Raw genomic sequence first — 27,256 nt, forward strand, 5'->3', positions numbered from 1 at the left:
TAACCATTTCTTTGTTTTATACCTTTTGGTGGAGGGTTCAGTTACTATTCCAGGTGGCAAGTCCCAGTTTTATTCAAAAATCCAAGATGGCTGCCTACACTTTCAAAGAGGCAGAGTAAATATTACTTTTATTAGAAGAAGAAATAAGATTACTTTTTGTAAACTGTCCTTAAAAAAGATCAACTTAACAAATTCACAAATTAAATATCTTAGCAAAATCTGGCTACAAGTGTACTAATAATAATACCTCCAGGTATACATTGTTTTAGTAGAGTTCTTGATTTAATGTATAGGCTAATTGAAACACCAAAATAAGAACAGAAACATATTTGTAAAGTCATTTAGAGTAAAATAATTTGACATTTAGTCAGTTTTCAATGACAATATTGATATTTGTCAATATCATCTTGTCAGTATTGCGTATTCTGTTATTTATTCTGTTATGTTTAAAATAATTTCTCATTACTGTTTAATTGTAATCCAAATTTTCTGCTGTTTAGTTATTATGTTTACATTTTTATAGCAGTTTGGTCAGATAAGATGAAACGTGCAATATAGATAAATCTTTCCTTGAAATGCGATATATTCTGGCTCAGGTTTAAAAGATCCATCACATCTAAGCGTCATCACCTCACAGCCAATCACAGTGGCTTCTGTGCCCCCCCCCCCCCTTTGTCTGTCAAGTTGAACCAATCAGAGCGCGCGGAGCACTTTCTATCGACGAGATTAAAGTTGTTGTAAGGAGCGCGTGCGTGCGTGCGCGCGAGGAGAAATACTGTCCGGGGCACGAGACAAGGCGTGAGGCGGCGGAGGACGAGCAGCGAGTCTTATCGGATATTCTGGTTTTAATCCGGCATTTTATTGGCTTAATTTCCACCCGTTCAGAGCTTTAAACCTGAAAGGAAGCAGGTCGCTTTTAAAGGATTTGACTGTTGGGGGGTTTTTTTGTTTGTTTTTTGGTAGATTAGCGTTTAGAGTCTGTAACGTCTCCTCTTCTTTTCCACGCCATATATTTTAAGAGCTCTCTGTATGAATAGTTTTCTCGTTCCTCTGTCTCCACGGACTTCGGTTTTTGCTGCTGGAGGAGCATTTTTACCGATTCGAGATGACGGAAATCAGCGAAAAAGAAAGCGAACCTCAGAACCGGGACCTAAACCGGCAGGGTACCACCGTGTCCGGTCAGCCGGAATCAAAGGTAACGGCACACCTGTTCGACAAACGCCAACTGTAAAACAGAAAAAAACAACGATTAATTATTCAAACTAGTGTCTGGATTTTTACTTATTTATTTTTTTAAAGAATACAGTTTTTTGTGAGTAGGTTTTTGTGTTTGGTAACAAGGTGAGGTCTGTCTATAAATTGAAATAAAGGTAATTTTAGAAATGAGTGACTGAGCGTTTTCTGCCTTACGAAGCTAATTCTGTAGAGGCTCCAGGTCTTGCATAACGACTCTAAGCCTCTGTAATTCTCCCACCTTGCCTGACCTCAAAGTTAGAGAGCAGAGATTACACAAAGGTGTGCATGTTTTCGCTGACATATTCGTATTTAACGAAAGCTTTCATTTTCTTGTAGATCTCAAATTAAAAAACAAAACTTATTTCTGACTGATGCACAAGAGAACTGCTTCTAGGTGACATGGTTCTGCTGTTGCTTTATTTAAAATAAAATGTGTTTTTTCACATTGACTTTGAAAGATTAATGGACTTGTTAGTAATGCCATACAGTGGTATTTGTTTACTCAAACTTTTGGCATATATTTAAAATTTTGCAGTCAAAATTTGAATTTTGAAAAATTCACAATTGTTGTGACACTTTGTACAACTTATTTTTTTACATCTGACAAGGCTGTGGCATAGTTTGTGGGAGATTTTTGCACATTTGTCATACCCTGCATTCATCTTGTGGTTTTCTATTGTATTTATTGCTGGGGGGCGACTATGAAAAACAAAAAAAGATTTTTATGCCTGGAGAACCATCCATCCATCCATCCATCCATCCATACATTTTCTTTACACCCTTGTCCCTCAGTAGGGTTGGGAGGGTTGCTGGTGCCCATTTCCAGCTAGCGTTCTGGGTGAGAGGCGGGGTCACCCTGGACAGGTCGCCAGTCTGTCGCAGGGCAACACAGAGACACACAGGTCGCCAGTCTGTCGCAGGGCAACACAGAGACACACAGGACACACAACCATGCACACACACACACCTAGGGGCAATTTGGAGAGGCCAATTAACCTGACAGTCATGTATTTGGACTGTGGGAGGAAAACATGACTGTACCCGGAGAAAACCCACCATGCACAGGGAGAACATGCAAACTCCATGCAGAAAGACCGGGGCCAGGAATCGAACCCAGAACCTTCTTGCTGCAAGGCAACAGCTCTACCAACTGCGCCACTGTGCAGCCCTGCCTGGAGAACCATTTTGGATCATTATTCTCCTCAGTAATTAATCATTTTTACTTTGCTGTCAGTACACTATTTTTTTAATCGTGTATTTCACGCTCTCTATCTAATAAGTTTCGTAGAGAAACGGGCCCACAGCATCACCGATCTCCCAGCCTACCCAACACTGGTACGAAATGCTTTCTCACATAGTCACTCTTTGTTTTGTTTTATTTCTTGGCATGATCTTATTACTCTGAATAAATATCCACAAATTATAGTCAGGATTTAATAACTGCATTCATTATTGTGTGGTTATGTTATTGTCAGATTCTTCCCTCTCTGTATTTTTAAATGAATAAAAGATATTATTTTATACCCTAACAATGTTTTGAACAATCGAGGTTCTGGTGATGCTCTTTGTTCACTAATATAACATCTATCCAATAAACCTGTAGTTATACTGAGATTATATTGAACACAAATGTTTAGTAAATGGGAAACTTTTAACTTTGCTCAATTTATTTAGGGTTGTCAGAGTTTAGGGGGTTCAATACAAATGAATGGTATGATATATAATGAGTCCACTGCACTGAACCTCATTATAAACCTCCTGGTTATCCCACCAACTATTGATTTCTGAACTCTTCCTGAGTTAAAACATTAGTATTGTTGTTTCTAAATGAATATGAACTTGTTTTCTATTATTTTGACCAAATATATGCAAAGTTTTTGCTTGGAATTTCGGACGCATGTTGTCAGTAGTTCATAGAATAAAAGAACAGTGTTCGTTTTACTCAAACGTATAAATAAAAAATGTACAAAATCATATAAATTGATCATTTTGCAGTGGTCTGTTAATTTTTTCCACAGCTAGCTAGTTAGTTAGCTAATTGGATAGATAAAATTTGTGATTTTACTTTGACAAATTGTAAGAAAGTAAATACTGTAGCTACCTCCTACTTGTTGTTAATCTACAAATTAGGATTTAATCCTAATCTTGTAGCAATTTAAGGCTTTATTCCGCTTATTATCTTCATTACCTTCATATAAATCTTAAACTTGTTCCTCCTCATTATTTGACCACCCTATAAATTTTTCTTTCATTTTAACAAGCAGCCTTAATTGCCAGAGATTATTAGTTTCTGATAGATTTTGTTTTTCGTCTCCACGGGGGCCCAGATTAAGCCCAGCAGAGCAGATTTCTCGTTGTTGTCTCTGTTTGTCTACAGATACGATAATGAATGGTGGGCAGCGAGGTGGCACCTGAATTTATGGGCCAATCAGCTAGCAGATGTTTGCAGTGTCCTGCTAGGGGCTTGATCATAATTCACCCAAGTGGTTGTCAAGACAAAATGGATCTCCAAGCTACATCGACCATGTAGTTTAGATGTTTGTCAAGCCCCTGCTGGCAGCCCGTTCCCTTAAACATCCTGCAGAGGAATGAAGAGGAATTTACTAAACATATGCCACAAGAGGTTCTTTTACATCTCTCTTTATTTCTTTCGATACCTCTGCTATTTTAATAATTTCCCAACAACCTCAACCTTCAGATATCTGTCTTTTGCATCCATCTGTCTCAGCCCGTCAGCAGCAGCTCTCCTTCATGTCTCCCTTCGATCCCTCTCTGTTCTCCCTTGGAGTATTTATTACAGTGCTAAGTGGGCCCACCAGCTTTCTAGAGTGCTTCTAATAGAGGCAGTGACACAGAGTGAATAGTTATTCCACCTCCTCCACCTACAGGCAAGGTGACGACTCCAAAAATATTATTATTCCTCTATAATCACTTGGAGCACATGTCATTCAAATACCTTGCACTCAGGATTGTATTAATATTTGAGAAGATGAGCAGAAATGCAATCTCTCTCTTTATCTCATTCTTCAAGAATCTCTAAAATAGCTCTGGGGAATGTGAACTTAAAGCTTTATCGCAATATTTAGTGGTAAAAAAGTGACGATTACTTTTTCTTTAGGTAATTTTATGGTTGTGACTGCCTGGGAGAGCACAAAATACGCTGCTCTTACAAATATTCCTGTTTATAATAATCTTTATTTATCACAAAGTAGTGTGATTTGTATCTCAAAACTGCTCAGAGTAGCTACATTTAATCATATTTTGAACTTTATTAGTATTTATCTTAACTCTTTATGATCTAAGTTTCAAATCTCCATCTGGATATTCTTGCTTATTTTAATTGTACGCAGTTCCTTAAATGTCCTGTGAGTAAATATATTTGCCCATTTATCCATAACAACTGGAGATTTCAATATTTAGCAGTTGTTTTTGTAATTTGCCATCTATTAAAAGAGCGTCCCTCAGATTAATTTCACTTCCTGCTACTTTGGGAGTGAAATTACCGTAATAACTCGATATTAGCTGGAAAGCGCAACATCTCCCCTTTCAGAAACCGTTGGAATTTTTCAGATAGCACAACGTGTGGCGGGATTACGGTACTGCAAATTTAACTATCGTTTGCCCTCCTTTCAGTCTGGAAAGGTTAACAGAAAATGGTAAAAATACACACAGTTCAGCGTTAATTGAAATCTATTGTAACTATGCTAAATCAAAATTCTCATAAGAAATCTGTCACAATAAATGATAATGCAATAAATGCCCTGCCTACTCTAGAACTTATAATTCACCTCATAGTAGTTTGATCTAAACATGAATCGTCTGCATAGTCAATCTGCTCTAGTATTGTGTTTTAGTGGCACTTGCAGGTTTGATGAGGTTGGGATGAATAAACTGCACTCTAATGGTTTAACCCTTCCAGGCCAAATGCATCTGTGACCATCCAGCTAAATCTGCAGTACCGTAATTCCACCAAACTTTGCACAATCTGAACATTTCCAACGGTTTCGGGTTATTGCGGTAATTTCACTGTCCCTCAGAAATTAATCTGAGGGACGCTCTTTGAATAGACGGTAAATTGCAAGAATAACTTGCCAGATCTTGAAAGTTCCAGTTGTTATGGATAAATGGGCAAATGTATATTTACTCACAGGACATTTACAGAACTGAGTACAATTAAAATAAGCAAAAATAAAAGGAAGCAAATGTAATAATTTTACCGGAGGTCTGGCTGCGGATTTGGAGGAACACTCTGTCCACCACAAATTCTTTAACATGGCGCGATTTCGGTTGGAAGAATCTAATCAGATTTTTTATTACTCCAAAGCAGAAATCGAAGTTGGGTGATTCTCAGTCCTCTTGCTGGAGGGAGTGTGGKGTGGCTTCTGCAGACTGTTTTCATATCTTTTGGGACTGTCCACAGTTGAAAGCATTCTGGAAGGATGTTAATCGAGTAATCTATGAAATTCTGGGTATATCTTTAGCCCTCTCATTTTCTCCTATGTACCTTGAAATACCCCCTGAAGGACTAGATAATAAGGACACATACATTTTGAAGATATTTCTGATTGCAAGCAAGAAGGCGATTACTAAATGCTGGCTCCAGCCTAGACCTCCTACTCTGAAGCTTCTTGTGAATATCATATGTACAATATGGAAATGTTGACATTTACAATACGTCTCCAGAAGGAGAAAGGAGAGAGACTTTGGGAAAAATTGAATTATTTTATAACCAAAAGTGTGTAACAGTTGATGGTTGTGATTCTACATCACTCAGACAGACACCTGGGAGCTCTCTTTTGTATTTATTCTGTGTAATTTTATACTGTGAAATGTCTGCATCGTGATGGTCATCAGTATGACTGGCTGCTACCTGTCCTAGCCCTCATGTTATAAGTGTATGTGTTATATAAAAACAAATAAAAATAAAGTAAAAAAAATAAATAAATAAGCAAAAATATCCAGCCGGAGATTTGAAACTTGGGTCATAAAGGGTTAAAAAGTTCCCTCAGTCATCCTATGACATTCGTCTACATTAACAGCACTCACAATTAAGATTTAAACTATGAAACACTTTGCTAACCCTGTCATTTCTCTCTTAGTACTTTTGCTGGGCCAACAGACTTGCAGAGGCTATAACTCTCCTCTTTGTTCTCCAAGCACCACCTCCTAAAAACCATAGGCTATTCTTTCAGGAAGGTGATGTGTAGCTGCAAGGCAAAGAGGTCCTTTTAGATAAATGGCATGTTTGATGCTTTTACACCTCTGTTTTTATCCAGAACAATCAAATAACCATGAATTTGGGAATTGTCTAATAGTCGGCAGGCTGCAGCATGTTATTTGCCTCATCTTCCCAACGTTTTCTCCAATTCCTGGACTGTCGTATGTATCCTCTGTTGTTTCAGTGAGGATGAAATGATGATTGCACGCTACATAAAGTTTAATAAAGTCGTTGAAGTGGCTGAGTCTGCTGATAATGCAAGGTGGAGATATGCAGCAGTCTCCAGGGCCTCTACACAGTTCACTGGATATTTGGCCAACACAGAGACATTTTAATGAGACTGCAATGATGAAAACTGTTTCTTTCCAGCTCTTCCTCTCACCTTCATTTCACATTTACCTCCTTATCAGTTTTGTATTACTTTTATGCCCCACACATAGATTATGGATCACTTTTCTCTTTCCATTTCCGCAGTCCGATGACCTTTTCCACCTGTCCTTCACTTCCTCATCCCTTTTCTTTCCTCTGCTGCACCATCACTGTTAATTTTCCATTATGATCTTTTCACTCCCTGACCCTTAGATTGTGCTTGATTGTAAAGATAAAGGCTATTTAGAGATGCTCTGAATAATAATGGAAGATAAAACGGGCACCAGCCGACTACATTAAGCTAAATTCATCGTTTTGTAGTTTTCTGCTATGATTCCAGGTTATTTGCAGCTCATTAAACGAGCCTTGCGTGTGTATTAGATTTTCTTCATTTGCATTGTGCAACAGCACTGGCATTTATTTAGCTGCATTCTTCCTGCAGAATACAATCTCAGCTTCTTTCAGAGTGTTTCTTACACATGCCAGCACCAATCTGCAAACTTAATGAGTGCTGATGACATTTCTGGACAAAACAGATTCAGCCTTCTTGTGTTTGTTTATTTCATATCTCTGTTTGCAGATGGATGCATCACTCGGTCATATAATTTTTGACTGATTTCCATGCCCAAATGACTGGGCAAAAATAAGTCTAAAGGCTGAAAGCACCAGCAAGAAATTACATAAAACAGAGAATATCGTCACTGCTTCGATTCTAAAATACAGCAAAACTAGAGCTATTTTAGTCGGGCACCCCTAAATAAAATACAATCCCTTTCATGCATAGCAGTCACCGCAGTGGACAAGAAAGCACAAGAGCACAAGAAAGTCACTTTCTTGTGCTCTTGTGGTTTTTATGTTATAGCAATAGATTTCTGTAAGACAAAAATAAAAATATCTGGGTTTATGTGATGACCACCAGGTGGAGGATAAGATGTAGCATCAATTTAGGGTTTACATTTTACTACTTGACACTTTGGCTGGGATCTTTTGACAACATCAAAATTACAACCTTGAGGTTTTCTATTGCTGCGTTGCTGCAAAAATCTGTGTATTATAAGCCTGGCGGGCCACCAGGCTTTACTTGTGCCCCCACCAGGCTGAGCATTATTAATTTATTTTAGTTTTTTTTAATGATTGCCTTTTTAAGACCTTATAGTTTGTATTTAGGTATTAATCTTCCAGTTTTCCAATAACGCATAACTATCAAGTGATATTTTAAAATTTCCTGTCAACTATAAACATGTTTTAGCTCAAAAACATGGCAGGCAGCTGGATGACTGCTGATTTATATCTGAGTTTTCATCATCATCATCACTTTATTTATGAAGCGATTTAAAAAAACATCAGAAATAAAATGACAAATCTAAACAATTAAGAACTCAAAGCAGTAAAACAGAAAATAAAAGTTAAGTAAAATAAAATCTCAGCTGACTTGAAGGTCTGTGAGTAGAATACGTTTTTAGAGTTTTGTTTGATAATTACTCTTTTACTAATTTAACACCTAATGCACAAAGTAATTGGATGATAATTTGATCATGTGCGCCTTGATGATTTCCTGGCTCCTTGTTCCCCCTTTTTATTTCCCCAGAAGGTGAAACAACTTTACTATTATACCAAAATGGCAGCTGCTGTTCTTTCATTCTTTCATCCTTCTCTTCTTGCTACATTCACACCTCTGTGTGTGGCTCTAAAAGGCCTGCCTGTTGTTTTTTTGGTGATTTGCATTTTAGCAGACTCCAGCAGCCCACAAGCTGCCTGCCAAAGTGTGCAGAGAAAGAGGCTTTCATTTCCAAATCCGGCAGTTAAAAGGGCTTAACTGCAGAAGGGGCTCTTAGAAACCGCTGACGATCACAATGGCTCATTCATTTGCATATAATGGTAAAGTAACCGTGCATACAGCGACCTGGTTGCCTTCAGTCACATTCATGGCCTGCTGTGTTTTCTTATTTTCCCCCAAACACAGGCTGAGACTTCAAAATTCCTGACAGGGGAATTTTGAATCTTCATATTTTCAGGGATTTTGTTGTGCCTGTAATGCCTTGCAGAACTATTTATAACCCTTCAGGTTTTCCCCATTTTGTGTTGAAATTACAAAAATCAACGGGATTGTAGGGGTTACTATGGAAGAAGATTAGGGCCAATAAAATAAAAAGTGCTTTATTTTGTCGGAATTTTGACTTTAATCTTCAGAATTTTGACTTTTTTCTTCGTAATTTTTACCTTTTTCTTCGTAATTTTTGACTTTTTTTCTTCAGAATTTTGACTTTAATCTTCACAATTTTGACTTTATTCTTTGGAATTTTGACTTTATTCTTCGGAATTTTGACTTTAATCTTCGGAATTTTGACTTTAATCTTCGGAATTTTGACTTTATTCGGAATTTCGACTTTTTTCTTCGGAATTTTGACTTTTTTTTTTTTCCTCTGGAATTTTGACTTTACTCTTCAGAATTGACTTTTGATGTCAAAAAGATCAAAAGTTAGAATTCTGTTTTGTATATTTCATGTGGCAAATAGTATTGAAAAACCTAAAAGTTATTAATGTAAAAATCTATATTTATTAAAAGAAAAATATATAGTTTTGAACTTGTTCAAAACATTTTTTAATTTGTGTTAGTCAGCAGTGCTATAGAAGAATTACCTGCATTCCCTGAAAAAGATTGACTGAATTCATGTTTACCAAATGCGCTCCAGCTGGATGGACGCTCGTCGAGGTCACCTGTAATTCAAACTCAGGTCATTGTGAGAAAACCGATACACTTACCCGGACCTCAGTGCGTCAGATGATTTTGCAACAGATGTTACTTACCCTTCACTCAGCATCAATTGTTTGCCATATAAGAATCTGTGCATGTTTTTTCTCTTTTAGTATGGAAATCAGCGGCGCCGTTTATAAATAGTCAGTAAATTGTTTTACTACACGTCCTTTATTCTACAGTTTGCACTGTGATGAGATTATCACCAGTTCAGCAAGGACTGTGTCGGGTTCTGTGATCCATAAATAGATTCTAAAATGTTGGAGAGAGCCACAGTATTATCAGTAAATATTATGGAGTTATGAGTTGAGCTTTTGGGTTCTGCACTGTTTTTCAGGGAAGGTTGCAGACTAAAATAACTACTAATTAACCAGCAGCTTCTCCAACACAATGCTGCACATCTATTATAACTAACTATAAAGCTTTGGAGATGATAAAGATAGAGGAGTCTCTGCAGTGTGATGCCCTGCAGCGCAGACAGCTGTTATTGTCTTATGTCTCTTCTCTGTGCACAGTGATGATGATCAACTAAATCAGGACTGTATTTGGTGCTTTTTTAAAAAAACCTAAACTTTTAAAAGACTTATTCACATTTTTTGGGTCTGCATATAGACATAAAGAGGTCTATATGCAGACCATATAGACATTTGCAGACATTTGGTCTGCAAATGCAAAAGTTCTTGATGGAACTTATGTTTAGTTCCATCAAGAAACTAAACATAAGATTAGTTTCTTGATGGAACAAATATTGTTTTCATATTGAAAACTGCAGAATATCAAGCAAGAGCGATGAAACATCAGAGTATAGGACGAGCACGAAAACACGTTAGGCTGAAACGGGCAGATTTGCTGGAGAACTGAGTAAAAATCAAGGTGTATAAATAAAATGGAGTGTGATTGTTGGATGAAAGAGAGGTTTGTGATTACTGGTAGGAAACAGCTGAGACCCAAAAACTGAGGCAATGAGCAGCACAGAAATGCCTAGAAATCAAGTTTTTACTGGCATACAGTTCACCCAGATGGTGGATGTGATTGGTGAATGTACAAAGAAAAGAAACATCTTACCTTTTGGGTTTTAAACATAGAAATAATCTGATGTTTGGACCAACACGCAGCTCTGGAAAAAACTAAGAGCCCACTGCACTGGACCTCATTATAAACCTCCTGGTTATTCCACCAACTATTGATTCCTGAACTCTTCCTGAGTTAAAACATTAGTATTGTTGCATCTAAATTAATATGAACGTGTTTTCTTTGCATTATTTGAGGTCTGAAAGGTTATTTTGACCATTTCTCTTTTTCTGCAAACAAATACAACATTTTTGCTTGGAGTTTCAGAGACATGTTGTCAGCAGTTCACAGAATAAAAGAACAAAGTTCATTTTACTCGTATACCTATAAAGAGTAAAATCGGAGAAACTGATCATTTTAACTGGTCTCAGAGCTGCATCTGATGCGTGTTGCTGTGTGTTACTGGTTTTCACATTTGTTGACTATGACCTGTTTATTATGTTTTATGTTTTCATGATGCACATTTCTGGACTTTGTTGCAGAAATGTGCTGCACAAATAAACTTGATTTATTGATTAATTCATCTGAAAAGGAGGGTTCCATTTTAGATGAATGCGATGACCTGAAGGTCTTAACAGTTTGTGTCCAGGGTGTGTGGGGTCTGTAGACTCCCCATTTCCAGACCTTAGACCCGAACAAGCCCTGATGTTTCTCTCAGCAGACCTAATTGTTCGTTGTCATGTTTTGTGACAAAGAAACGACATTTACCAAAAAAAAAACTAGAGAGATTTTACAGCTCAATTAGAAAATTAGCTTGCAGGAAGACAACATTTTTCCTTCCAAACCAGACAGAAGATCAGCACAGTAAAGCGGCTTAAAGATCTAATAGAGAGGAACACTCATTACTGAATGGAGCTTCAGTTGAGCCAAGAAAAGACCATTAAAGAAAGCATAAACTCAGCTTTCTCTTGAAGACATTTACGAGATGAACCTAGTGGGTCTTTTCATCACTCAATCTAATTGGATTCTTTAAATCTGTAGCTTATAGAGGAGAAACCTGCTCAATACTATCGATTATTTTTTGTGTGAAGTGAGCGCAGATGGGCAATGTGGTGGATGTAAAGGCTAAAAAGTGCAATAAACATGATAGGAAGGTTGTAATATTGTTAATATCTTGACATGTTTGTCTAAATTTCTTCACAGCCGCCACATGAACCTGGAAATCATTACGATAACTTGATCTGTGTGGTTTAATGCTGTGACTACAGCCAGATAATGAGTTCATCGCAAACTGGAGAGCTGCTCTTCACTGTCAGAAACCCATTACGTCCTTGTCCTCATCCGTCAGCCTTGCCCCTTAATGTACGACTCCACTGCAGCTTTATTTCCATATACCGCCCTCCCATCATTTCAGAATCTCTAATTGTTCAGCGAAATGGAGGCAAATGGCAGCAAAGACGAACAAAACGTTTGCCTGCATACAGTGAAGTTGCTCAATGGCATTAATTCAACATAAATTTTAAGAAGTATTGACGTAGGAGGGTTTAAAAGGGGTTGTAAATCTGCAGTCTAAGGAAAAGTGGAGGAGAAAGATAAAAATAAAAGATCAGAAGTTATTTTGATCAAAGCGTTCAGCGTCCAGAGAGTTTAAACCCTGAATAGCCCTTCAAGCTGGGCACTTGCTTTTACATTAAACACCCGCCAATATTTTAACAATAAAAACCTAAAGTAAAATGGCTTGCACTGATAAATGCTTGTTGAATTTACTGGGAATCAGATGGAGAGCGTCGTTTCCTCCGCTGGTTTTCAGTTTTGGTTTGTGAATATCATAGTAAGGTATCTGCAGCCGGTTTTCAACCCTTCCAGACCAAACTTATCGCCGGTGACGCACCCAGACTTGCAGTACCGTAATCCCTCCACAGGTTACGCTATCTGAAAGATCCCAGCGGTTTCTTTTTAAAAAAAATTCTGTTCTGACTTAAACTTTTACTTGGTAAAAATTTGGTTTGGTTCCTGTTTCTCTGTGGGGAAATTAAATCCAGAAGCATGAAATATTTTCACTAAGTTTGGCTAATTTATCCCTTTTTTGAATCCAAACTCTAATACACTATTATTTGGTTGACTCCTCTAAGTCCTAAACGGATCCAGCCGTAATCCCGCCACATGTTTGCACTATCTAAAAAATTCAAACAGTTTCTGAAAGGAGAGACGTTGCGCTTTCCAGCCAATATCTGGTTATTACGGTAATTTCACTCCTGCCGTAGCAGGGAGTGAAATTAATCTGATGGTCACTCTTTTAATAGACGGTAAACTGCAGAAATAATCTGCTACATATTGAATGTTTCAGTTATTTATGAATGGGCAAATATATTTACTCACAGGACATTTAAAGAACTTTGTACAATTAAAATAAGCAAAATTATCCAGGCAGAGATTTGAAAATTAGGTCATAAAGGACTAAATTACATGACACAATTTCTGTATTTTTGTTTGCAAATGGTCTTAAAATTGGCAGAAAATATAACATATGGAGAAGTGAAAATTTGGGAAATGCCAAACAAAATACTGGAAATCTTGAAATGCTGCTCACCGCTCATGTGGCTTCTCCGATTCTGTGTGCTTGCTTATTTTCTAGCATGTGTAGCTTTCAGATCATCGTTCTCTGAAACACTTGGATGGTTGCTCAATTTGAGCCATTGTTTTTTGTACGAAGCAGTCCAAAAACATTCCCTCTGTGTTCCAGCTGCAGCGGCTGAAGCGCTCCCTGTCCCTCAAATCAGTCATACGCAGCAAGAGCGTGGATAACTTCTTCCAACGGAGCAACGGCGATTCTCGGCCGGCCTCGGCCATCATCACAGTGCCGCCACCTCCATCGTCTCCTCCTCCCTTCTCTGAATTCCCTCTGGGCTATGAGCGCTCTCCCTCTCTATCCCCATCAGTCAGCCCCAACCCTTCCTTGTCGTCACATTCCCCTTCCATCAGCCCTTCGCTGTCCCGGACCTTAAAGAGCCAGCTGAAGTCTCAGCCAATGCAACCGGTCAAAACTCACTGTTTCCAGGAGCATGTCTTCCGTAGGCCTACCAGCTGCCAGCGATGCAAACATATGATCCAAGGTAGGTCAATTAGCAAGCTGCTCAGCAATTTATTATCGTGTTGACTTAACTGGAAAGTGCTTTTCATCTGCCGTGTATTCAGGAAATTCCAAGCAAGCGCTGCGCTGTAAAGCCTGCAAGCTGGCGGCTCATCTTTGGTGTTCCTCTGAACTATCTCAGCAGGCCTGTAACGGCAAGGTAAGAGACTCAATGTAACCAGTGGAGGTTTCTGATATGGGCTACCATCCAGGGCGGCATGAGCTCCCCCGGCTCCCCGTCATGGATGTTAGAGTCATAATGTGATTTATAAATGGTTTTTCACGTTAAAAAGAGTCTGTTTCACTCTGCCGCTCTCCGTAGCTCACGCTTGTGGAAAAAAAAACATGGATAACAAAACTTACAGCTTATTTGCTAAACACAATTTACAGCCATAAGTTAAAAATGTATCCATATGGGCGGAGCGTAGTCTCCTTTTGCACCTGATGGAGCCATGGTTTGCCCTGCTGCAGATGCTAAATGGCCAAGTAAGGTGAGGTAATTTTATTTATATAGCACATTTTCAGCAACAAGGCAATTCAAAGTGCTCACCTGTTGGCTGTCTGCACATACTCACACCTATGGAGAATTTAGAGAGACCAATTAACCCAACAGTCATGTTTTTGGACTGGAGTACCCAGAAAGAAGCCACACATGCACAGGAAGAACATGCAAACTCCGTGCAGAAAGATTTCAGACTTTGTCTCCAATCCAGGTCTTTTTTCCTGCAGCTTAACAGTGCCAGCAGCTATGCCATTGTGCAGCCATGTGCCTAAAATCTTCTAAATATACAGTACCATTAAGGTTTTCATAAATATTATGCGTCTAGCTTAAGTGTGGCACATTTTCATGTGCTGTGAAAAGAAGCTTATTAGCTCAAAAATGCTTAATTGGCTATTTTGTACTGATTGTTTATGTAAAGTTCTCTGTGTTTCCGTTGCTCCTTTGCTTCACCCCGAACAAAAAAATGTCACATAATTAATTAGATTTACTGTAATTGTTTCCAAAATGCACTGGGAATGTGGCTGTTCCTTGGAGAGAAGACACAAATTAAGAATGCTCTGTATCAGCAGAATTAAACGGCATCTGGATGCCTCGAGTGTCTCTGAGTCATTTGGCGCAGCCTTTTAGCCCTGGTAATATGCCCAGTCCCAAAACCCCTGGCTTGTAGAGAGAGAATGAAGCCCCTTTTTCACACCAGCGAAGACAAAAAGGTGGAGGTATATAATTGGAACATGGATTGACTGGAAATGTATGAAAGAGTAGCAGAGGAGCACGTTTTTTTTCCCCTCTTCTATTTGCTGTGCCTTATCAGAAGAAAAACGGCTGAGTCTAGCAGTAGTAAAGTTCATCTGGTTACATCCCCATATTTTGTCTGTCTTACGACCTTTCTGCTTCTTTACCTTCTTCCTCTCACTTGTCTGGACGCAACATTTCCTCTAAACTTTGCTGGAAAATCAATATCTCTCTGTACCAGCTGGTCGGCCTAATTCAGTGTGAAATTTGCTGTGTTTGAGGCGAGCACTGTCCCCCAAGGATGTGCATGCTCTCACCAATCCAGTGTCCTTTTCCATCACTGCACACTCATCTAGGCATGGATTAGCCGTTTTGTAAAATTAGGAGTGTAAGCCCGCATTTATGCATGTAAATTAAAGTTTTTCAATGAAAATATTACAGCTGAGGGAAATGGCTTAAAAATCTCCAATTTATTTTAATACCAGATCTGAGGTCTGGTTTTGCTAAATATTTTTCTTTGCTTTCTTTTCTATAAATGACAGAAAATATTTTATAAAAGTGGCTTTTATTTCACTTTTATAAAATATAAAAGTGAGTTGCATAATGGAAAGCTATGGCCAGGCTACAAGAATTGTTGCTTAATTGCAAGAATATTTTCATAATTTTAGCAGAAAAAAATGCCTTAAAATTGAGCTAAAATCTTACTGATATTAATTTGATGCTAATTTAAAAGATGCAGTATTTCTATTGACTTTTATATGTAAAACCTAGAGGTGTGCCGATCGATCGGCCACCGATCATAATCGGCCGATTTCCGTGAAAAAGTGCAGGATTGGTGATCGCCGATCATTGCCTCTTGTTGCCGATCACACAAACCGATCACCTGCATCTCATTTCTCAGCCTKCCTGTGCAGCTGGTCTCCTCTTTCCTTYWCWCTGCGCAAACGYGCAGCAACAAATCCTAAGYGATGTTGAACTATAACGCACTGAGTGAATGGGGACGTTTGTGTGTTGCGGCGGAAAATTGAAGCAGGTCAAACTGCATCAACACGACAAAACTAATATGACATAAAAACAATGCCATACTTGACGGAGTTTGGCTACATCGAGGCTCACTGCAGTAAAAAAGACATATGGAGGATCARATAGCAGGTAAAGCAGCGCACAGCTTCAAACACTCACCCGGATTAGCATGRCGGTCAGAAAGCTAAACAAATAACCGCAACATTTATTTAAGTCTTGGAGTTGCGATGTAAGACGCTGGTTCTGCTCTCGCTGTTGAACCGCTGCTACGCTACAGGTAGTAATATTTGACAGACGGAGCGCCGCTTCTGCTCCACCTGGTAGTGACTCTCACACCGAACCTCTGCTTAAAGCTGCAGCATCTAACCTAAAAAAATACATTTTACATACGTATTAAAACTTTCGCTGTCCTAACATGAGACAGATAATCTCTAAAAAAATAATCCATCTCCTCCCTGCTCTGCATAATTACTCCGCTCAGTCAGAAACAGCCACTCAGAACTAGCAGTAATCAGCTAGCCGCCATGCTAACAGGAAGTTTTCATTCAGTAACTCTGGATTGTTTATTGTAATGGATCCTGTTTTTGCCTTTGAATGTTAAGTTTTATACTTGAATTTTTTTGGCAATGTTGAGGTTTTGTTTTGGCTCTTTGCATCATTTAGCCTCTTCAGAGCCTTCATATGTTATCAGTCTGTTAAAGATAGTTTTACTGATAGCAGGACAATTTGCACAATGCCTGTTTTGTTTTTTTCTTGGAAAAAGTTATTAAAAACAACTTTTTGTCTAAATTAAGATGAATTCATGGTTCCTTTTTCCACATAATGTAACCGGTAGTGCTTATGATTAAAAAAATAATAATTATGTGATCGGTATCGGTGATCGGCCCTCATGGGTGATTGGAATCAGCGGGAAAAAACCTGATCGGCACATCTCTAGTAAAAACTATACCAAAGTATAAGTTTGCACGATGTTCAACATTCTTTAACTTTTTATCTGTCAAAAATGTCTCCTAATATTACAACTTTATTCTTGTCCACATTTTCCAAAAATTAAATCTTCCAAAACCAAGACTTTGATTGATAAAATGGAGTTATCGCCCAGCCTGTTTATAAATTTGCAGAGAGTGCAATAAAGGCGATTGCTTCAGTGACGCTTTATGTTTCAGGTCTTGTTCAAATTCGCAGCTTAGCATATGAAATTAAGAAACAAATTAATTGTTGTTATGCTGTGGATCTTCAAAGACCTTGAGGGAGCTACAACTAAGTTAGGCCGTTGGGATCAGCGCCTTGGAGAAATGGACCGGCTTAGCATGACTGACCTTGAGTTTAAAGGCCATTTAAAAAATAAGAAACGCATTCACCTCTTTTAGATGCTCCGGCTTTTCATAATTCAGTTAGTCCAACAAAATGTGCAAACAAAAATCTGCTGAGTTGTGAAACGAACATTCAACAGCTGCTTTTGCCACCCGCCACTTTTTATCTACTTTTCAATTTCATTCCTGCCCAGACCTGCATTTACACGACTATAACTTTTATACCATAAAATCTAGCGTGAAGAATTCAACCTTGTTATGCACTTTAAATGCTAACATAGTCGTCGCCTTATCAGTCATGAAACATGTAACTGTGGCAAAGCAAAACCGGAGGTGGATACTTTTTCACAGTGCGTTATTTATAACTTCACCACCCTTTGGTCGTTTTCAGCTAATGTGCTGACCATACACTTTAAAATATCTCCGTAATCTGAGTCATTAATGACTCTACAATCCTGAAATCTATTTTGTAATCAATGTTAATTAAACGTTAAGATGTAAAATGCATTTAATGGGAAGCTGGGAATGCTGATCACTGCACAAAAAATTACTGTTAGTGCAGGAAAGATTTGCACACGCACACATCCTCACTCTTTTCTGTTGTACTTCACCTTTTAGCTGTTAACATATAAGAACAGTGAAGGAAATGGATAAATAAAACTGAGTAACTGACTTTTTGTTTGATTTCAAAAGGTCAAAAAGAGATGAATTGATGCCTAGAACCTTATGATTCAGCTTGAGTACGTTCCACCTACAGCCCGTCTGACGGCTCAGATGGAGAAATGTCAACAGCAATTATTTGCTTTTCTCCTATGGTAAAACGGAGGTAGTTGGGTGCAGGTGTGAGCTTTTTACAAATGTCCTCAAATACAACACGGGTGCAATAATATGTAATTTACCGAGCTCATGATCTTTTGTTGACATTGCAGGATGTAATGTGTTTTCCCAACGGCCAGGCTTGGATTTTAGTAACTTTTTTTTTTAAACAAAAGTATTACGATGTGCCGCCCTGCAGTGGGTGGCGCAGGTTGCTACAATAGATAGCAGCCACACAGGCACACCCACTAGAAGGAAACAAACGCACCCAGTGTAACACTTTCATTCTATTGGCTGAGAGGTTGCCAGGCGACAGACAGTACTTCTTCGTTCCAAGCACGAGCAGAGAAGTTTGCAAGCGGAGATCTGATCCGAACAGAGAGAAGTTTTGAGTGCGAGGAGAAAGGTTTGAGGAAGCAGAGTGAATATTTGAAAGAGAGCAGAAGTTTTGGGTACAAGCATTAAAAGTTTTGAGGATGAAAGGCATGAAGTCCTGCTTTCAGACTGAAAATGTGTGCTCTCGAATTATGGCAGAAAAATTCCCCAATACGTTGCTTTCTGCGTTAATGTTGACACATTAAATATTGTAGTAATTTCTTACGGAACATCTCGTTATTGCGCCCTCTACTGCACCTGTGGGTCACTTTCAGGTCATTTGCAGTTCACACTGGAGAAACAAACAGGTCGCATGTATTTGGAAGTGTCATTTCGGACTGCAGTGTGAACTTAGTCATGCTGTGTAATTGTTAGATTTAGACATTTGTTGGGGGGTCTTGTGTTGTGTTTAAGTCCATTGTTTTCCTCAGACACTGGTAATGTGAGGGTTACGGCAGCATGATGTTGGACTGCCGTTGCTAGTGAAGATGCTCTGAGTTTCAGCATCGAGTCTTGAGGCATTTTGAATCTACTAAGGTTTCGCGTTTCTCGTGCAGAACCCATTCTTGTCTTCTGGCTATTCTAAGTAACATGCTCTCTTCTGGTCTTCTAATATTTCAGTCTGGAGCCTTTAAGAGAAACTTCAGCTCTCCTCTGCTAACCATTGATCCGCTGAGTATAGTCCAGGAGGCTCCAGCTGCCCAGGGTGAGGGATGAAACCTCTGGATGATTTGTCACACCGACAAACAACTGCAGTGTCTCATCGTAATATTGTGCCTTTGTACAGAGACAGAGAATGTCATCGTTGACCCTGTGTATGAAGCACTGCGTTATGGGACGTCATTGGCTCAGATGAGTCGCTCCAGCTTTGGAAGTATCTCCGAATCCCCTTGTCATGAGGTATTAAATACACACCATTTAAGTTAAAGTTCATGTCAAATGGAAACGTTATTGACTTTGATTTCTGTATCACAGTCCGATGAACTGCAAGGTAAACTAGAAAACCAACCAATCGCTGAAGAGGAAATTATTCCAGGAAGTAAGTTGTTTCTTTTGCATTCATCTGCTAATTTTATGCTTTTTTTTTTTTTTTTTTTTTTTTTTTTAGAAATGTAAGCACAAATAATTTCTTATTGGATCAGAGATGCATTAAACTGCTTACATGTCCAAATCCAGCATTTTCCATGATAAAACAGAGGTCAAAAGCTTTCCGACTTTGTTGAAATATGTTCTTCCTACCGGGTATTTACTAAATGTATGGCTTCAGCTCAGTTTGCTTCTTTACCAATATGATAAAATGCTGTGAAGGTACAAATTGTCATTCGTTTGTGGCAGATGATTCCTTTTCATATCGCAAAAACTTGGGAATAAAACGATCAAACGTAAAAATGACAAACGGTACAGCAGCCTGAATAAAAAGCCGATATACTTTTCTAAAAAAAGAAAGAAAACAAAAATACTACATCGATATTTTCAGTTATTTATTGTTGATATATTTAAATTGGCCTCTGTTTCTTTAAGAAGCTCCTAATCACAACAACATTTCTCCATGATGCTGTTTATAATTGTTCGTAGGAGCTTTGGACTGAGTAGTTTGTATTATAAGTTCAGCAGACTCGCAGTTCCACCAGGTGTTTGCTAATTGCTGCTGCCGCTAGTCTGGAGGAGCTGAGTGGTGGAGGAGCTTTGGGTAAATGGGTGGTACAGTGTATGTTCTGGCATTAAGGCACCCCGAATGGCTGCCGTGTGAGACTCAAGGATCTCTCAAACATAAAATACAAATGTTTTAACACAAGCATCTGTGTTCAGAGTACAATAAACCTTGACGAATCCTTTTAGATTTCCAGTTCACCTCCAAAACAGACATTTGAGATCTGGAGTGGTACACGTGTCTGGTAAAGAGATGCCACAAGCTAAATGTCAAAAAGTTAAAGGACTATGCTGCTATGATATCATTTACAGTGTAGACTTGAGGTTCTCTTTGCGTGTGTATCCAGTACTTTTTCCTTTTGCTCTTTAGTCCCAGGAGAAAAGATCATCTCTGTTTGTTCTGCCACCACTTTACAGTACCTGACCTTCACTTCTGCCTTGCTGTCTCGGTCACAAAGTGTCATCAGCTCTCTCTCTCTCTATCTCTCTCCTTTTACTTTGCACTTTTACTCTTTCCACTGTCTATTTCTTCCATGTGACCTTTCATATTGTCTACCGTCCCTTTCCTTTTTGTCTTTGTTTATGTGTCCGTCTCTCCAGTGCTCACCCCTCCTGAAAGCGAGAAGGCTGATTCAGAGGACAGGGTCAGCCTGAAGGTGTGTAGTCAGCATTCTCCTCTTCTTTCAGCTTATTTTTATTAGAACAAGCATTCTCTGCGAGTCTGTCTTCCTCTGTATTTCTTTCCTTTGGTTCTGCACTTTGGACGAATTCGACGACTGTTTTTAATCTCGCATGTTTGTTGTCGCCAGACTCCGAAGCGAGTCGAAGTTCACTCCATTCACACGTACATCGCCCTCTACAAGTTTCTGCCTCAGGAGAAGAATGACCTGGAACTACAGTTAGTAAGATTTCTTTGTGTGTACTGTATGCGTGATTTTGCATGAATTAGAGTGGCCAGGTGAGAAAGGACATTCATACACCATCTGCCTGCTCAGCAGGACGATCGCAGGGGGCCCAGACTGGGAGGAAGGAACGTGCTGGGAGGCTGGGAAGGACAAACAGCTGCACTGAGTGCATGTCAGAAAATAGTTTTCGTATCTTAGCAGGTACACCTAACTGCTGAGTGTGGTACCACACCTGCAACTAATCTAAACACTGCAAAAACACGAAATCTTACCAAGCATTTCTGGGCTAGTTTCAAGTGCGAATATCTTGGCACACTTGGAATAAAACAAACTAACTTACAAGTAACTTTTCACGCACTTTTTCTAAGTAAATAATTCCTTAATATTGATGAAGAAGTACTAGTTCCATTGGCAGATAAATGAACTTATAACATGGGAAAAATGTCTTGTTATAAGCGAAATAATCTGCCAATGGAAGAAGAGCTTCTACATCTAGCTATAAAGCTTCTTTTAAGTTAGTTTTATCTTATTTCAAGTGTGCTAAGATACTTGCTCTGGAAACTTGACCAAAATTACTTGGTAATATTTAATTGTTCACTGTTTGTGAAAGAATCAAGTCATTAAGGAAACGTACAGCAGAGTTACATTAGATCAGTGGTTCTTAAGCTTTTTTGAGGTACTGAACCCACCAGTTTCATATGCGCATTCACTGAACCCTTCTGTAGCGATAAATAAAATATAATTTTTTCCCCCAAATTCAAGACATAGGGGTGACACGACTAGTGTCTAGTTGGGTCATCCCAAGATCACCAAGTCTTCTTAAAAGGTAGAGTCTCTGAGATCAGTTCTTCAAAATATAGTCGGTGTTTTCAGCAAAGTTGAGCTGACTGTCCAGGAACGATCCAAGGTTTTTAAAATCTGCCACAGTTTCAACAGGTTGGCCATCGAGAGAAACTGGAACCACTTTAAGGTTTTGTTTAGATCATTTAATTAGCTCTACATTCTTAAGAGAATGAAAAATTAATAATAAATAATAAAGACTTTGCGGTATTTTGATTTAGTAATGTAATTATACTAGTTGTGTTACCACCCCCACACCACTAGAGGCTGTAGCAACCCCGAAAAGATGCGACTAAGGAGCAGATTTAGAAGTAAACAGAAAGCTACAGAATTTGGTAAAAACTGAGTTTTGCTGAAGTAAATAAAGACACAAGTTCAAATCCCTGCTGAGAGTGGAGCTCCTTCAATCAGGGCTCCTCCGCAGCTCTGATTGGCTAAGCAATGTAACGTGATCCTCTGCAGCAAGTGATGGCAAAGCGGGGCGTCATCACGACTTTACACAAGTGTGTAACCACTGCATTAGACATTTACTGACTGGGGCATTTTTAAAATATATTTATGGAGCTTGATACACAAATGTAATAACTTTGTGACAAAATGTGACCTCTGCACATTCAGGGGTCGGGTATTGGCTAATATTTTGTGGTACTATTATGATAACAATGATGGTGCCATAAATCCCGTTCCAGACTGAACGTGTCAGCGACGACACATTTTTACAAGCCAAATTTGCAGTACCGTAATCCCGCCAGACGTGGCGCTATCTGAAGAATTCCAACGGTTTCTGAAAGGGGAGACGATGAGCTTTCCAGCTAATATCTGGTTATTATGGTAATTTTACTCCCGCCAATGCAGGGAGCATGTTTTTTGTTTGTTTGTTTGTTAATCTGATGAAACACTGTCTTAATAGATGGTAAATTGCGAAAACAACTTGCTAGATATTGAAAGTTTTAGTTGTTATGGATAAATGGGCAAATATATTTACTCACAGGACATTTAAAGAACTGCGTACAATTAAAATAAGCAAAAATATCCAGGCGGAGGTTTGAAACTTAGGCCTCAGAGGGTTACAAAATGAATTATTACTTAGTTTTTTAGGTACCTGTATGGCTGTATCTACATGGCACATAATTCTTATTACATATTATGTTTGTGTCTGCAGGCCTGGCGACCGAATTCAAGTCACGGACGACTCCAACGAAGACTGGTGGAAGGTGGGCGGCACTCCATTGTAGTAATTTTTATCCCCTGAATATTTCAAAAGCTCAAGTTTTTTTGCCCTTTCTGCTAAGAGCTTTACCACTATAAATATCCAGACTGCAACTGAATGGATAGTAACCCATGTTTAATGCATCGCCCTGCCTTGGGAAGCTGAAGGCAAATCTGTTTAGAGGCAATGATTGTGAAGCGTAGCCTAGAAATCAAATTTTAAAATGTGCGTGGTTTAAATCATTTTCTAGATCAAATGGCTCCATATAATCTGAGCTATTATATTAAAATAAAAAACGACTAAGAACATGGGCTTAAATACAAATCAGTAACTCATTTTACAAATTAAAGTGAGAATAACTAGAAAGTCTACAAAGAGAAATGTGTTTTTGTCTAATGATGGCAACACTAGTTTAGAGACGGAACCAAAAAAATATCTTTCAGTTCAGGACACAGATGAGTTGCATGTTTATGCAGCGAGTCAAAACTGAAAGGATTAGGATTCTTACGGCCGTCAAGGTTTGGAGACTTCTTCAAATCATAAGCACGCAGATTATTCTGTACATTTAGGAATTTATTTATTTTAGAGGGGAAATAAGTCATGACTTACATTTTTACCAATGTAAGTAATTCACACATTTCTATTAAATAAATGTAGACTGTTCTAAATATTTAGCACAAGTGTATTTTGGGACTCGCACTTCGATAAATCTGTATTTCTGACCCATTCTCAAATCTTAATTCTTTTTGGCACCTCTTCTGTGAACTCTGATTATTTCCATCCATTTTCTTACACCCTTGTCCCTCAGTGGGGTCGGGAGGGTTGCTGCTGCCTCTCCAGCTARCRTTCTGGGTGAGAGGCGGGGTCACCCTGGACAGGTCGTCAGTCTGTCGCAGGGCAACACAGAGACACACAACCATGCACACACACACACACCTAGGGGCAATTTGGAGAGACCAATTAACCTGACAGTCATGTGTTTGGACTGTGGGAGGAAACCGGAGTACCCGGAGAAAACCCACCATGCACAGGGAGAACATGGAGACTCCATGCAGAAAGACCGGGGCTGGGAATCGAACCCAGAACCTTCTTGCTGCAAGGCAACAGCTCTACCAACTGCGCTCTGATTATTTATTTACTCCAATTTTTAATTGGATAGAAGTAGGTCTGAAACTACAGTATTTTTCGCACTATAAGGCGTACCGGATTATAAGGCGCACCTTCAATGAATGACCCATTTCAAAACTTTTTGCATACATAAGGCGCATAGAATAGACGCTAGTTACGGTTGCCACCCGTCCCGTATTGAACCGATACGGGACATGATTTGTTCCGTTCTCTATAAATGTGGATGTATAATAATAAAGAAGTGGTCCCCGAGTACTTTATATAGTAGCTGCCCCAGTCATTGTTTCACTCAGGGTGTTGGTGTTGCGATATTGTGCCCAACTGCTTTCTGGGTAACACAGACCAACCGACACGCTGCCGCTGCAGCCTCTGTCTCTCTTTCCTCCCCCCGGCTTTAAATGTATAGCGGCTGGTCCCTTGGTAACCCTAGTCGAAGCACCCAGATGAATATCTAAAGCCACTTTGTTGACATAAAGAATGTCAACAAAACAGTCCGACTCTGGTCAGCGAGGAGAACCGTCTGCTACTGGGCCGGGTCATGGCCGGACGATGGTCACCAGTCTCCATTCGCGCACAGCATGTTGGTGGAGAACGTGGTGCTAAATGACCTGCAGACGACCTGATTATCAGGTCGGTAGGTAGATAGGTCAGTCAAACTTTATTAACAAACCAGCGTTCTGACAACTATCCCAGCATGCACCGCGCGCTTCTTCTTCTACTGGCGAAAATGAAGTTGGCGGCTGCTTACCGTAGYTRCTAGACCTGTTGTGGCTCAATATTGGTCCATATATAAGGCGCACCGGGTTATAAGGCGCACTGTCGGCTTTTGAGGAAATTGAAGTTTTTTAGGTGCCTTATAGTGAGGAAAATACGGTAATCAAAAGTTTCCTTGGATGTGTTTGAGAACGTTGTCTTTTGGGGAAAAAATCGACCTTGACTTCAACTTTCAGATTCATTATTAAGTATTTCTTCATCCTTTTATTACAACAAGTAACAAGTAAGCTGATACTTCATGCTTATAAACAGGAACCACCCCGTGATGTTTCCACTGCTGTTTTTGGGATAAAGTGCAGAACTATTTTTCTAGCAGCCATTGTGTTTTTGGTCTCCTCTGATGTAACTGGAGTGTATTTCACCGGCATTTTAATATCTGTCCAAACTTCATCAACAAACTTTAACCAAGCTTTTCTCTTCAAGTTTTCACAGATGCCATTTACTTTTTGTTTTCGTGTATTTCTTAGCTTTCCTAAAGTTTTTCTTTGCTCTTGCGATTATTTTTTGACTCCTTTCTCAGAAATCTTGAGAGGAGCGGCTAGACGTCGTTTATTTATAATGAAATGATGTTCTTTTGTGTTTCACTGAGTTTCGGCTGCGAGGTGCAGCATTCAGACGTTTAAAAATATATTTTTGTGCAACTATAAAGTTGAAGAAGTCTCCATTTCTACCCATTATGACATGATTCCTGTGCAATAATTCAGTAATGAAAAACAATGTATTGGTCATGAAGTAGGACTAATCAGCTGATTGACTGCTTTTTATGTAATAATTTTTCTGGCTCTCTATTCCTTTTTGAAGCTTTATTAATTCATTCCATCTCCACTTTATTACACATCATGTTTAGACTAAATCTGCCTTGTTTACTGTGTTGGCATTAATTTAAAACATTTGGGTTTAAAATTAATGCCAACGGCCCCATTAGGAATAGATTTATTCAGAAAATAATGGTTAGTATTTTTGCTTTCCAGTAACTTCTGAATAATCTCCCAGAACAAAGAGAAACATATCTGCGTAGACCAGCAGGCCGAATGTTTGTGGATGTTGTGTTTACCAGGGGAAAAGCAGAGACAAGGTGGGATTTTTCCCAGCCAACTTTGTCCAGCGGGTCCGACCGGGTGAGCGGGTGTGGAAGGTCACCGCTGCTTTCCATGGCAACCGAGACAAAGGCCAGATGACTGTGAAAGAGAATCAGGTGCGCAACCAGGAGATGCACACATTTTTCCTGCCTTCTGCATGCACACACTCGCTCTAGGCGTTTTTATTTCTAAGCGGATGCAAATTAATGCAGAAAGTGTTAAAATTATAGAGGACAGCAGTACGTAGCTTGCAGCATCTGCTCAGTTTCCACCCAGGTCCTAAAAGTGTTTTCTCACCCCTGCTCCTGTTCTCCCTCCTCTGCAGATCTGCATCGGGAAAAACGAGGAGATTGACGGCTTCCTTCGGCTGACTAGCGGGAAGAAGAGAGGCCTTGTCCCTGTGACGTTTCTGCTGGAAATATGATGGCAATATTTCAGATTTCTCCTTGATTTAGCAGCGGAGCTCCCAGGGATGGAGGAAAACTCGGGAGTGTTTAGCCATCCACCCTCCTCCACCCCTCCAAGTATCACTGCTGCATCTTGAGTGGAAAGCAGCCTGCAGCTTTGGCTTTTTGGCTGAAGATTAAGACAACCAGGAGCTTCTTTAGAGCTACTCTGCTTGTAGCACAGCTTCACTTTGTGAAGCTTCTTATATTTTCACCAGAGGTATGTAGCAGTTATTTTCAAGAGAATGAGTGTGACGGTTCTCTGGCTACCTCATTAGCCGTCTACACTGGCCACTCACTCACAAAAAAAGGGGAAAGGACCTTCTTGTCATGATGCCAAGGCATGTTGAAGTTATTTGTGAAAAGAAAACTTTGGATAATACACTGGATGTGTATTGCTGTTGCTTGTGCAAACCCGTTTTTGGTTGAGWAGAGTGGAGATTAATAATTTTGGTCACAATGTCCAGGTTTAATGGTACATGACTCAGATTCTCGAGCATAAAATGATCCAGGTATTACTGTGTACTAATGTCTTTTCTGCTCTATCTTGGTCCAATCAAAGTCACAACACACCGTTTCTCTCTCTCACGCACTCGAGGGTTTTCCCTGCATCCCAAAACGCTTTTCGGTGATTACAGAACGGCACATTTGCACTCTTCACAGCTTCAATGTGACAAAAACTTGCATGCACCTTGGGGAGCTCTTGGTTTGCCCTTCAAAGGTTCTCCCATCCACACAATTTTC

At 39.3% G+C, this 27,256-nt stretch overlaps 1 protein-coding gene across 2 annotated transcripts; it reads left to right on the forward strand.

The window, feature by feature from the left end:
• The first annotated feature begins 754 nt into the window (after positions 1 to 754).
• Positions 755 to 27,035, forward strand: LOC103481250 (SH3 and cysteine-rich domain-containing protein 2-like). Of its 2 annotated transcripts, none has more exons than XR_536257.2 (11): positions 755 to 1,195; positions 13,333 to 13,702; positions 13,785 to 13,879; positions 19,102 to 19,186; positions 19,268 to 19,380; positions 19,456 to 19,519; positions 20,731 to 20,786; positions 20,940 to 21,032; positions 23,038 to 23,089; positions 26,045 to 26,182; positions 26,392 to 26,483. XR_536257.2 is itself a non-coding variant. In XM_008436621.2 (11 exons), exons 1-11 carry the CDS (start codon positions 1,106 to 1,108, stop codon positions 26,488 to 26,490), a joined length of 1,251 nt encoding a protein of 416 aa, XP_008434843.1. In that variant the 5' UTR covers positions 757 to 1,105; the 3' UTR covers positions 26,491 to 27,035. The 2 variants fall into 2 exon arrangements, 1 of the variants encoding a protein (XP_008434843.1); XM_008436621.2 differs by having other exon boundaries at positions 757 to 1,195; positions 20,940 to 21,028; positions 26,392 to 27,035.
• The last annotated feature ends 221 nt before the right edge of the window (positions 27,036 to 27,256 follow it).

This window comes from Poecilia reticulata, linkage group LG19 (assembly GCF_000633615.1).
Source record: "Poecilia reticulata strain Guanapo linkage group LG19, Guppy_female_1.0+MT, whole genome shotgun sequence".
NCBI lineage: Eukaryota > Metazoa > Chordata > Actinopteri > Cyprinodontiformes > Poeciliidae > Poecilia > Poecilia reticulata.